The sequence below is a fragment of the Entelurus aequoreus genome, linkage group LG17 (genome assembly GCF_033978785.1).
Source record: "Entelurus aequoreus isolate RoL-2023_Sb linkage group LG17, RoL_Eaeq_v1.1, whole genome shotgun sequence".
NCBI classification, from domain to species: domain Eukaryota; kingdom Metazoa; phylum Chordata; class Actinopteri; order Syngnathiformes; family Syngnathidae; genus Entelurus; species Entelurus aequoreus.
The window spans coordinates 27,071,229-27,084,380 of record NC_084747.1 but is presented as its reverse complement, the minus strand read 5'-3'; the positions used below and the strand labels follow the sequence as shown (position 1 = coordinate 27,084,380).

General features: G+C 36.8%; 1 protein-coding gene across 6 annotated transcripts in view; it reads left to right on the top strand.

Annotated features, from left to right (window-relative positions):
* tncb (tenascin Cb) overlaps positions 1-13,152 on the top strand; it is a 232,461-nt gene that overhangs the window by 138,252 nt on the left and 81,057 nt on the right. For all 6 annotated transcript variants that reach the window (XR_009821700.1, XR_009821701.1, XM_062025419.1 and 3 more), the window contains 4 exons: positions 3,135-4,355; positions 4,596-4,859; positions 4,931-5,046; positions 9,321-9,474. Coding sequence is in view for 4 of the 6 variants with exons in the window: in XM_062025419.1 (XP_061881403.1) it covers positions 3,135-4,355; positions 4,596-4,859; positions 4,931-5,046; positions 9,321-9,474 (1,755 nt within the window). In the remaining 2 variants the exon portion in view is untranslated. The remainder of the gene's footprint in view (positions 1-3,134; positions 4,356-4,595; positions 4,860-4,930; positions 5,047-9,320; positions 9,475-13,152) is intronic.

The window sequence follows — 13,152 nt, the reverse complement described above, 5'->3', positions numbered from 1 at the left end:
ATGTGTGCAAAGCTGGTTAACATCTAAATATCCTCTAATAAACACACAATTTATTCTATTTTACTAAAGTCATTTACAAAATGGAAACATGCTAGGCCAAAGGCTACTAAGAACTAGAAGCTACACAACAGCTAAGCACAGTATAGCACACAAAATAGACATAGATAATAATTATTGAACAATAAAAGGTGACATTTGTCAATCTAAAGTATCAAATAATTATAGTTACATATTACTTACACATACAAAGTCTTTTAGGCAGAAGCATATTAGAAAGTATCCAGTAACAAACGTGTCCGCATCGTTTAACTTACTGTATAATTAATTATAGTGACCACTAGGTGTTGATCCCAAAAAAATACAATTACCACTCCACCTCAGCTTAAAGACAGCATACGTCCATTCCAGATGGTTAATAATAAATAAGTCAGTGTTTTTCATAGCTATCATTGTTCTCTGTTTGACTTATTTCAAAATAATTAATGTAGGAATAGTTTCAATGACAAAGAGCTGAAGTTTAACTGAACATGTGTATGACTTTTGAAATGTTAAATGGATAGTTTAAACAGAAGGAATATTAGTCTCAAATGCATACCTGCAAAATTTAATTAAAAAGTATTTATTAGTTAGCGAGATAGCTTCAAGTAAAAAGTAAATGAGTCTTAGGAGTATACCTGTAAAATTAGGTAAATATGTTAGCATGGTCATAAGATTACATAAAGTAACAAAGTACATGACTAATGGCAGCCCTTTGAGACACTTGTGATTTAGGGCTATATAAATAAACATTGATTGATTGATTGATAATGGGTAAATACCTGCAAACTTCGCTAAAAATGTTAGCATGCTAGCAAGATAGCATCAAGACACAAAATACATTACTTTTTTAGGTGTATACTTGCAAAATTTGCTAAATATGTTACCATGCTAACAATTAGCATGGTCGCAAGATAGCGTTGAGTAAAAAAACTACGTGACACTTAGGTAAATACCTGGAAAATTAATTAAAAATGTTAACATGCTAAGAGTTAGCGAGGAAACAAAATAGCGTCAAGTAACAAACTATATGGCACTTAGGCAAATAGCTAAAAATGTTAGCATGCTAAAAGTTAGCTAAAAGTTAGCATGCTAGCAAGCTGTTATCAAGTAACAAAATATATTACTTTTAGGTGTATACTTGCAAAATTAACTGAACATGTTAGTATGCTCACGTTAGGTTTCCAAAAACAATTTGAAATGTGGACTCGTCAGACCACAGAACACTTTTCCACTTTGCATCAGTCCATCTTAGATGAGCTCGGGCCCAGCGAAGCCGGCGGCGTTTCTGGGTGTTGTTGATAAATGACTTTGGCTTCACATAGTACAGTTTTAACTTTCACTTACAGATGTAGCGACGAGCTGTAGTTACTGACAGTGGTTTTCTGAAGTGTTCCTGAGCCCATGTGGTGATATCCTTTACACACTGATGTCGCTTTTTGATGCAGTACCGCCTGAGGGATCCAAGGTCACGGGCATTCAATGTTACGTGCAGTGATTTCTCCAGATTCTCGGAACATTTTGATGATATTACGGACCTAAATTCTTTGCAATAGCTCGTTGAGAAATGTTGTTCTTAAACTGTTGGACAATTTTCTCACGCATTTGTTGACAAAGTGGTGACCCTCGCCCCATCCTTGTTTGTGAATGACTGAGCATTTCATGGAAGCTGCTTTTATACCCAATCATGGCACCCACCCGTTCCCAATTAGCCTGTTCACCTGTGGGATGTTCCAAATAAGTGTTTGATGAGCATTCCTCAACTTGCTCAGTCTTGTTTGCCACTTGTGCCAGCTTTTTAGAAACATGTTGCAGGCATTAAATCCCAAATGAGCTAATATTTGCAAAAAATATGCAAATCATTGTATTCTGTTTTTATTTACCATTTACACAACGTGCCAACTTCACTGGTTTCGGGGTTTGTACATGACACTTAGGTATATACCTGCAAAATGAGCAAAAAATTTTAGCATGCTAGCATCAAGTAACAAAATACATTACTGATAGGTGTACACTTGCAAAATCAACTGAACATGTTCGTATGCTTACGTTAAAATGTTAATGTTGCTAAATAGTTAGCACAGTTAAAATTAGCATGGTTGCAAAATAGCGTAGAGTAACAAACTACATAAGACTTTGGTGTATAACTGCAAAATTAGCTAAAAATGTTAACATGCTAAGAGTTAGCGTAAAAACAAAATAGCGCCATGTAAAAAACTATACGGCACTTAGGCAAACACCTGCAAAATTATCTAAAAATTTTAGCATGCTAAAAGTTAGCATGCTAGCAGGCTAACATCAAGTAACAAAATACATTACTTTTAGGTGTTTACTTGCGCAATTAACTGAACATGTTGGTATGTTTTGCATTAAAATGTTAATGTTGCTAAATAGTTAGCATGCTAAAAATTAGCATGTTAGCAAGATAGCGTCGAGTAACAAACCACATGACACTTAGGTATATACCTGCAAAATTAGCTAAAAATGTTAGCAGGCTCACAATTAGCATGGTGACAAAATCGCCTCAAGTTACAAACTACATGACACTTACGTATATACCGGCAAAATTAGCTAAAAATGTTTGCATGCTAAGAGTTAGCATGTTAGCAAGAGAGCATCAAATAACAAAATACATTACTTTTAGGCGTAAACTTGCACAATTAACTGAACATGTTAGTATGCTAACGTTAAAATGTTAACATGCTATGCTAGCAAAATAACATGACTCTCAGATGTATACCTGCAAAAGTACCGAAAAATGTTAGCATGCTAACGTTAAAATGTTAACATGCTATGCTAGCAAAATAACATGACTCTCAGGTGTATACCTGCAAAAGTACCGAAAAATGTTAGCATGCTAACCACTCACAAGTTTTTCACTGAACCAGGAGTCATGTCTGGTTTAGCTGCACATGTGCTCTGTGACGACTGACTCAAGTCATTCGAGTATTCACTCTTCAAATGAGCTAGCTTAACTGACTCACTGCTATTTTGGGGAGTATCCTGGGATCGTTACATGACTTCTCGTGTTGGTTCTGTGTTGGTTCTCTTTGTGAATAGTTTTGAAATAATCTCCCTTTTTCCATCTCATCCTTCAGGGGAAGTCTCCACAAAGCCGTACTGTAACGGCCGTGGGAACTGGAGCGCTGACTCCTGCAGCTGCGTATGCGATCCAGGGTGGAAAGGCCCCAATTGCACAGACCCCGAGTGCCCCAACGAGTGCCAGGACCAAGGCCGCTGTGTGGACGGAAAATGTGAATGCTTTGAGGGCTTCGCCGGCTACGACTGCAGCACTGAGCTGTGCCTGGTGGACTGCGGCAACTATGGCCACTGTGTCGAAGGGTCTTGCCTGTGCGAGGAGGGCTTCGTCGGTGAGGACTGCTCCCAGACCAACTGCCTCAACAACTGTCTTAATCGCGGGCGTTGTGTGGATGAGGAGTGCGTCTGCGACGAGCCGTGGACAGGCTTCGACTGCTCTGAGCTCATCTGTCCAAACGACTGCTATGACCGCGGGCGCTGCGTCAACGGCACTTGCTTCTGCGACGAGGGCTTTGCCGGAGAAGACTGCGGCGAGCTCACGTGTCCGGGCAACTGCAACAACGCCGGCATCTGTGTGAAGGGACAGTGTGTATGCCGGCCCGGCTACAGCGGGGAGGATTGCGCCAAGCGCGCCTGTCCCCAGAACTGCAACGAGCGTGGCCATTGCTTCCACGGGAAGTGTATCTGCGACCCAGGGTTTGAGGGCAACGACTGCTCCGTCCTGTCGTGCCCTGAAAACTGCAGCAACAGAGGCCAATGCGTTGACGGAGAGTGCGTGTGTGATGAAGGACACCAAGGAGAGGACTGTAGTGAGCGCTCCTGCCCAAACAACTGCCTAGATCGTGGACGCTGCGTCGACGGAAAGTGTCAGTGCGACAAAGGCTTTACTGGCGAGGACTGTGGCGTCAAGACCTGTCCTAAAGACTGCATGGGGCGTGGGGAGTGTACGGACGGCACCTGTGTTTGCTTTATTGGCTTCACTGGTAAAGACTGCGGCGAGTTGACCTGTCCCAACGACTGTCACGGACGTGGTCACTGTGCGGAAGGACAATGTGTTTGTCAGAAGGGTTTCACTGGCGAAGACTGCAGTGAGAAGACATGTCCTAAGAACTGTCTGGACAGAGGCTACTGCAGTGACGGCAGCTGTGTGTGCTATGAAGGCTTCACTGGACCAGATTGCTCCGTCCTGACCTGTCCAGAGGACTGCCAGAACCAAGGACGGTGTGAAAACGGGGTGTGTGTCTGTGACGAGGGTTTCATCGGTGAAGACTGCTCTGAAGGTAAGGATACTACTTCATAGGTTTTCTGGTTTTGACGGGACAGAGGTGGGTTCCACAGCGCAATTTGGACAATGTCTGCTCTCACTGGGGTGCCGACAGGTGGGATGTTTATATCTTCCCGTTTTGATGAAGGATTCATCTTTTCCTAAAAAAAGGTGCCGCAAACGAGCGTCTTTCTGTGTCTTTCTCACCATCTCCGGGTCTAAGTTGGAAGCGCTGACTCCTTGCATATGTTTACAGTCTCACCTCCAAAGGACCTCACAGTGGAAGAGGTCTCACCTGAAACGGTGGACCTGTCTTGGCGGAACGAGATGCTCGTGACGGAGTACCAAATCATTTACGTTCCCACCGCCCCTGGAGGTCTGGAGCTGGATGTGCGGGTGCCCGGGAACCAGAAAAAGGCCACGATTAGAGAACTGGAACCTGGCATCGAGTATCTGGTCAGCGTGTACGCGATCCTCAACGATAAGAGGAGTGTTCCTGTGAGCGCAAGGGTGGCAACACGTATGAACCTTTCACTTTATATGTTGTGGGGAAACGAGCCAGAGTCAAGCGATTATTTTTAATCACCTCAGATCTTCCTGAGCCAGAGGGACTGAAGTTCAAGGCAGTGAGGGAGACGTCTGTAGAGGTACAGTGGGACCCTCTTGACATCCCCTTTGACGGCTGGAACCTCATCTTTAGAAATACTGTGAGTATAAATTGATGCTAGCTGTTAGCAAGCTAACTGTTTTAGCTAATTTTGCAGCCATACATCCCAGACTCATATTACTCGGTACTTGACACATGCTAACTATTTTGGCTATTTTGGCAGCCGTACATTGCAGAGTCATAACTTGGTACTTGACACATGCTAACTTTTTTAGCTATTTTTGCAGCCGTACATCCCAGACTCATATTACTCGGTACTTGACACATGCTAACTATTCTGGCTATTTTTGTAGCCGTTTTTCTCAAAGTCATATAACTCGGTACTTGACACATGCTAACTTTTTTAGCTATTTTTGCAGCCGTACATCCTAGACTCATATTACTCTGTACTTGACACATGCTAACTATTTTAGCCATTTTAATGTACATTGCAGAGTCATAACTTGGTACTTGACACATGCTAACTTTTTTAGCTATTTTTGCAGTCGTACATCCCAGACTCATATTACTCGGTACTTGACACATGCTAACTATTTTGGCAGCCGTACATTGCAGAGTCATAACTTGGTACTTGACACATGCTAACTTTTTTAGCTATTTTTGCAGCCGTACATCCCAGACTCATATTACTCGGTACTTGACACATGCTAACTATTTTGGCTATTTTGGCAGCCGTACATTGCAGAGTCATAACTTGGTACTTGACACATGCTAACTTTTTTAGCTATTTTTGCAGCCGTACATCCCAGACTCATATTACTCGGTACTTGACACATGCTAACTATTTTGGCTATTTTTGTAGCCGTTTCTCTCAAAGTCATATAACTCGGTACTTGACACATGCTAACTATTTTAGCTATTTTTGCAGCCGTACATCCTAGACTCATATTACTCTGTACTTGACACATGCTAACTATTTTAGCCATTTTAATGTACATTGCAGAGTCATAACTTGGTACTTGACACATGCTAACTTTTTTAGCTATTTTTGCAGCCGTACATCCCAGACTCATATTACTCGGTACTTGACACATGCTAACTATTTTGGCTATTTTTGTAGCCGTTTCTCTCAAAGTCATATAACTCGGTACTTGACACATGCTAACTATTTTAGCTATTTTTGCAGCCGTACATCCTAGACTCATATTACTCTGTACTTGACACATGCTAACTATTTTAGCCATTTTAATGTACATTGCAGAGTCATAACTTGGTACTTGACACATGCTAACTTTTTTAGCTATTTTTGCAGCCGTACATCCCAGACTCATATTACTCGGTACTTGACACATGCTAACTATTTTGGCTATTTTTGTAGCCGTTTCTCTCAAAGTCATATAACTCGGTACTTGACACATGCTAACTATTTTAGCTATTTTTGCAGCCGTACATCCTAGACTCATATTACTCTGTACTTGACACATGCTAACTATTTTAGCCATTTTAATGTACATTGCAGAGTCATAACTTGGTACTTGACACATGCTAACTTTTTTAGCTATTTTTGCAGCCGTACATCCCAGACTCATATTACTCGGTACTTGACACATGCTAACTATTTTGGCTATTTTGGCAGCCGTACATTGCAGAGTCATAACTTGGTACTTGACACATGCTAACTTTTTTAGCTATTTTTGCAGCCGTACATCCCAGACTCATATTACTCGGTACTTGACACATGCTAACTCTTTTGGCTATTTTTGTAGACGTTTTTCTCAAAGTCATATAACTCGGTACTTGACACATGCTAACTATTTTAGCTATTTTTGCAGCCGTACATCCTAGACTCATATTACTCTGTACTTGACACATGCTAACTATTTTAGCCATTTTAATGTACATTGCAGAGTCATAACTTGGTACTTGACACATGCTAACTTTTTTAGCTATTTTTGCAGCCGTACATCCCAGACTCATATTACTCGGTACTTGACACATGCTAACTATTTTGGCTATTTTGGCAGCCGTACATTGCAGAGTCATAACTTGGTACTTGACACATGCTAACTTTTTTAGCTATTTTTGCAGCCGTACATCCCAGACTCATATTACTCGGTACTTGACACATGCTAACTATTTTGGCTATTTTTGTAGCCGTTTCTCTCAAAGTCATATAACTCGGTACTTGACACATGCTAACTATTTTAGCTATTTTTGCAGCCGTACATCCTAGACTCATATTACTCTGTACTTGACACATGCTGACTATTTTAGCCATTTTAATGTACATTGCAGAGTCATAACTTGGTACTTGACACATGCTAACTTTTTTAGCTATTTTTGCAGCCGTACATCCCAGACACATATTACTCGGTACTTGACACATGCTAATTATTTTAGCCATTTTAATGTACATTGCAGAGTCATAACTTGGTACTTGACACATGCTAACTTTTTTAGCTATTTTTGCAGCCGTACATCCCAGACTCATATTACTCGGTACTTGACACATGCTAACTATTTTGGCAGCCGTACATTGCAGAGTCATAACTTGGTACTTGACACATGCGAAATTTTTTAGCGATTTTTGCAGCCGTACATCCCAGAGTCATAACTTGGTACTTGACACATGCTAACTTTTTTAGCGATTTTTGCAGCCGTACATCCCAGACTCATATTACTTGGTACTTGACACATGCTAACTATTTTAGCTATTTTTGCAGCCGTACATCCTAGACTCATATTACTCTGTACTTGACACATGCTAACTATTTTAGCCATTTTAATGTACATTGCAGAGTCATAACTTGGTACTTGACACATGCTAACTTTTTTAGCTATTTTTGCAGCCGTACATCCCAGACTCATATTACTTGGTACTTGACACATGCTAACTATTTTGGCTATTTTGGCAGCCGTACATTGCAGAGTCATAACTTGGTACTTGACACATGCTAACTTTTTTAGCGATTTTTGCAGCCGTACATCCCAGAGTCATAACTTGGTACTTGACACATGCTAACTTTTTTAGCGATTTTTGCAGCCGTACATCCCAGACTCATATTACTTGGTACTTGACACATGCTAACTATTTTAGCTATTTTTGCAGCCGTACATCCTAGACTCATATTACTCTGTACTTGACACATGCTAACTATTTTAGCCATATTAATGTACATTGCAGAGTCATAACTTGGTATTTGACACATGCTAACTGTTTTAGCTAATTTTGCAGCCATACACGTCAGGGTCATATAACTTGGTACTTGACACATGCTAACGTTTTAGCTAATTTTGCAGCTGTGCATCTCAGAGTCATATAACTTGGTACTGGACACATGCTAACACGAGCATGCTAACTTTTTTAGCTAATTTTGGAGCCAAACATTTCAGAGTAATATAACCTGATACTTGACACATGCTAACTTTTTTAGCAAATTTTGCAGACGTACATCTCAGTCATATAACTTGGTACTTGGCCAGGCTAAATTTTTTAAACTAATTTGGCAGCCGTACAACTTAGAGTCACATTACTTGATACTTGTCACATACTAACTGTTAGCATGTTAACTCTTTTTTTTTTTTTCACATTTTGCAGCCGTACGCCTTAAGAGTCATATAACTTGGTATTTGACACATGCTAATTCTTGGCACGCCAATTTTAGCATGTTGGCATTGCTGACATTTTTGGGGGGTGGGTCAGGGCATCGGGAGAGACGTGACCCCATGTTTGTTTATAATGTTTCCAAATTCAAGGATTAATTCCCTGGACACAGGAGGACTTTGAGGGGCAAAAAAATGATTTTTAAGAAGTAAAAGATAGTAGTTTTTATTTTTATAGTTATTGCATACTATTGACTTTGTTTTGATTAAAATGTTGTATTCAAAATAGAATAATGAAGTAGTTTATATTTATATTGTGTAAACATTGTTACACTGACAATAACACTCCCCATAACGACAATTAAATATTTATAGTTAATGCATATCAGTTTCAGTATCGGACATTCCCAGTCATGGATGATCGGTATCAGAATCAGCAGCATAAAACGCTAATCGGAACATTGTGTAGGGTTGGACCCCGGGATGCAGAGACATAGGCAGAATAGGTATAATTTGAGTTTTTCATGACAAAACAGAAAAGTAAAAGGTATAAAAGAATCTGCAGAGGAAATACAAGAAGGAACCAGTAGAGGGCAACAATATGAAATAAAAGGCAGGGTGGAACATTAATTGAACAACATTGTCACATGCTAATACTATAGAAGACAAAATACTTCATGTTGTCAATTTTAAATCTTATTTTACTACAATGTGGGGATTATAAATATTGCATGCTCGACAGTCTTCAAACCTTTGTGTGTTTTGCTACAGAAAGAGGAGGACGGTGAGATTCTGAACTCCCTGGGCCGTCCAGACACCACATTTGAACAGTCGGGCCTCGGACCTGGCCAAGAGTACGAAGTGAAACTGGAGGTGGTGAAGAACAAGACGCGTGGACCGCCTGCCTCCAAGAGTGTGGTCACAAGTGAGTGTGCAGAGTTAGCACTTTTTTTATGCTGTTGGTACACACATTTCCGCTTTGTTTACCGCTCCATACTTTTTATGCTAGGTCTACTTAAATGGAGCATTGTGTCCATGAACACTAGGGGTGCACAAATAAATCGATTCACAGCGGAATAGCCGATCATAGTTATCATAATTTTAAATATGTATTATATATATATATATATATATATATATATATATATATATATATATATATATATATATATATATATATATATATATATATGCACTACCGTTCAAAAGTTTGGGGTCACATTGAAATGTCCTTATTTCTGAAGGAAAAGCACTGTACTTTTCAATGAAGATAACTTTAAACTAGTTTTAACTTTAAAGAAATACACTCTATACATTGCTAATGTGTTAAATGACTATTGTAGCTGCAAATGTCTGGTTTTTGGTGCAATATCTACATAGGTGTATAGAGGCCCATTTCCAGCAACTATCACTCCAGTGTTCTAATGGTACAATGTGTTTGCTCATTGGCTCAGAAGGCTAATTGATGATTAGAAAATCCTTGTGCAATCATGTTCACACATCTGAAAACAGTTTAGCTCGTTACAGAAGCTACAAAACTGACCTTCCTTTGAGCAGATTGAGTTTCTGGAGCATCACATTTGTGGGGTCAATTAAACGCTCAAAATGGCCAGAAAAAGAGAACTTTCATCTGAAACTCGACAGTCTATTCTTGTTCTTAGAAATGAAGGCTATTCCACAAAATTGTTTGGGTGACCCCAAACTTTTGAACGGTAGTGTATATGTATATGTACATACATATACAGGTGTATATATATATATACTGTGTATACAGTATATATATATATATATACATATACATACATGTGTATACAGTATATATACATACATGTATATAAATAATAAATATATGTATATATACACATGCATATATATACATATATATATATATATATATATATGTATATATATATATATATATATATATATATATATATATATATTTATACATACACATACATACATACATATACATACATATATATATATATATATATATATATATATATATATATATATATATATATATATATATATATATATATATATACATATATATATATATATATATATATATATATATATATATATATATATATATATATATATATATATATATACATATATATATATATATATATATATATATATATATATATATATATATATATATATATTCAGATGAAAGTTCTCTTTTTCTGGCCATTTTGAGCGTTTAATTGACCCCACAAATGTGATGCTCCAGAAACTCAATCTGCTCAAAGGAAGGTCAGTTTTGTAGCTTCTGTAACGAGCTAAACCGTTTTCAGATGTGTGAACATGATTGCACAAGGGTTTTCTAATCATCAATTAGCCTTCTGAGCCAATGAGCAAACACATTGTACCATTAGAACACTGGAGTGATAGTTGCTGGAAATGGGCCTCTATACACCTATGTAGATATTGCACCAAAAACCAGACATTTGCAGCTAGAATAGTCATTTACCACATTAGCAAAGTATAGAGTGTATTTCTTTAAAGTTAAGACTAGTTTAAAGTTATCTTCATTGAAAAGTACAGTGCTTTTCCTTCAAAAATAAGGACATTTCAATGTGACCCCAAACTTTTGAACGGTAGTGTATATATATATGTATATATATATATATATATATATATATATATATATATATATATATATATATATATATATATATATATATATATATATATATATATATATATGTATACATATACATACATATACATTAGGGATGTCCGATAATGGCTTTTTGCCGATATTCGATATTCCGATATTGTCCAACTCTTTAATTACCGATATCAACCGATGCCGATATAGACAGTCGTGGAATTAACACATTATTATGCCTAATTTGGACAACCAGGTATGGTGAAGATAAGGTCCTTTTTTTAAAAATTAATAAAATAAAATAAGGTAAAACAATTAAAAACATTTTCTTGAATAAAAAAGAAAGTAAAACAATATAAAAACAGTTACCTAGAAACAAGTAATTAATGAAAATGAGTAAAACTAACTGTTAAATGTTAGTACTATTAGTGGACCAGCAGCACGCACAATCATGTGTGCTTACAGACTGTATCCCTTGCAGACTGTATTGATATATATTGATATATAATGTAGGAACCACAATATTAATAACAGAAAGAAACAACCCTTTTGTGTGAATGAGTGTAAATGGGGGAAGGAGCTTTTTGGGTTGGTGCACTGATTGTAAGTGTATCTTGTGTTTTTTATGTTGATTTAATTTTTTTAAAATAAAAAAAAAAAAAAACAATACTGATAATAAAAAAAACGATACCGATATTTTCCGATAATACATTTTAAAGCATTTATCGGCCGATAATATCGGCAGGCCAATATTATCGGACATCTCTAATATACATGTATATATACGTACATATATACTGTATATATATATACATATACATACATATATATACATATACATGTATGTATATATGTATATATATATATATACATATATATATATATATATATATATATATATATATATAAAATCTAATCCATTATTATTATTATTATTATATTTGTATGTATGTATGTGTATATGTATATATGTATATATATATATATATATGTGTATGTATATATGTGTATATACATTATATGTATGTATATGTATATATATATATATACTTGATCCAAACCGATTCTCGCAATGTATTTGATAAAATAATTACAATGAAACTTTTTCAAAACAGGTTACAGGTTAGAAAAGCTCATTCTGGTTGCATGGAAAGGGCCTAAAAACATCTTTTTAGAAATTGATACTTACAAAAACAAAAAAACAAACAAATAAAACAAAAAATATATATATACAGAGACATATATATATACATTTATATATATATATACATATGTATATATATATATATATATATATATATATATATATATATATATATATATATATATATATATATATATATACATATACACACATATGTATATACAGTATATACTGTATATATAAAGTTAAAGTTAAAGTTAAAGTAGTTAAAGTACCAATGATTGTCACACAAACTAGGTGTGGCAAAATTATTATTATTGTATATATATATACATATTAGGGTTGTACGCTATACCGGTACTAGTATAGTATTGCGGTACTAATGAATCAAAAACGGTACTATACTCTGTTTGAAAAGTACCGGTACCCTTTTTTTCTATTTTAATTTTTTTTAACAGGCATGACGGCGCACTGTCGTCACATGGTGACATTGCTGGTTTTACGAGCAGAGGAGCATGTTAGGCAACGCACACGCACAGAGTACTTACAAGCAGACACAGTGTGTAGACAGAAACGGGAAAATGGACGCATTTTGGCTTAAAAACTACGGCGAAAGTTGAAGATATAAAACACTGAAACGCCCTCAGGATTAGAGGTGTATTAAAACATGGCTAGCTAGCTAGCAGCTAACGACCCGCCACAATGTTTTAGCTACTTCTAAATCATGGGCGTTTAAGCTAATTTCACAGGTACACACCTCGGAGTCTAATTATTTGGTACTTGACAGATGTTAACTGTTATCGTGGAAGCATGCTAAAATTAGAAGGTTAGCT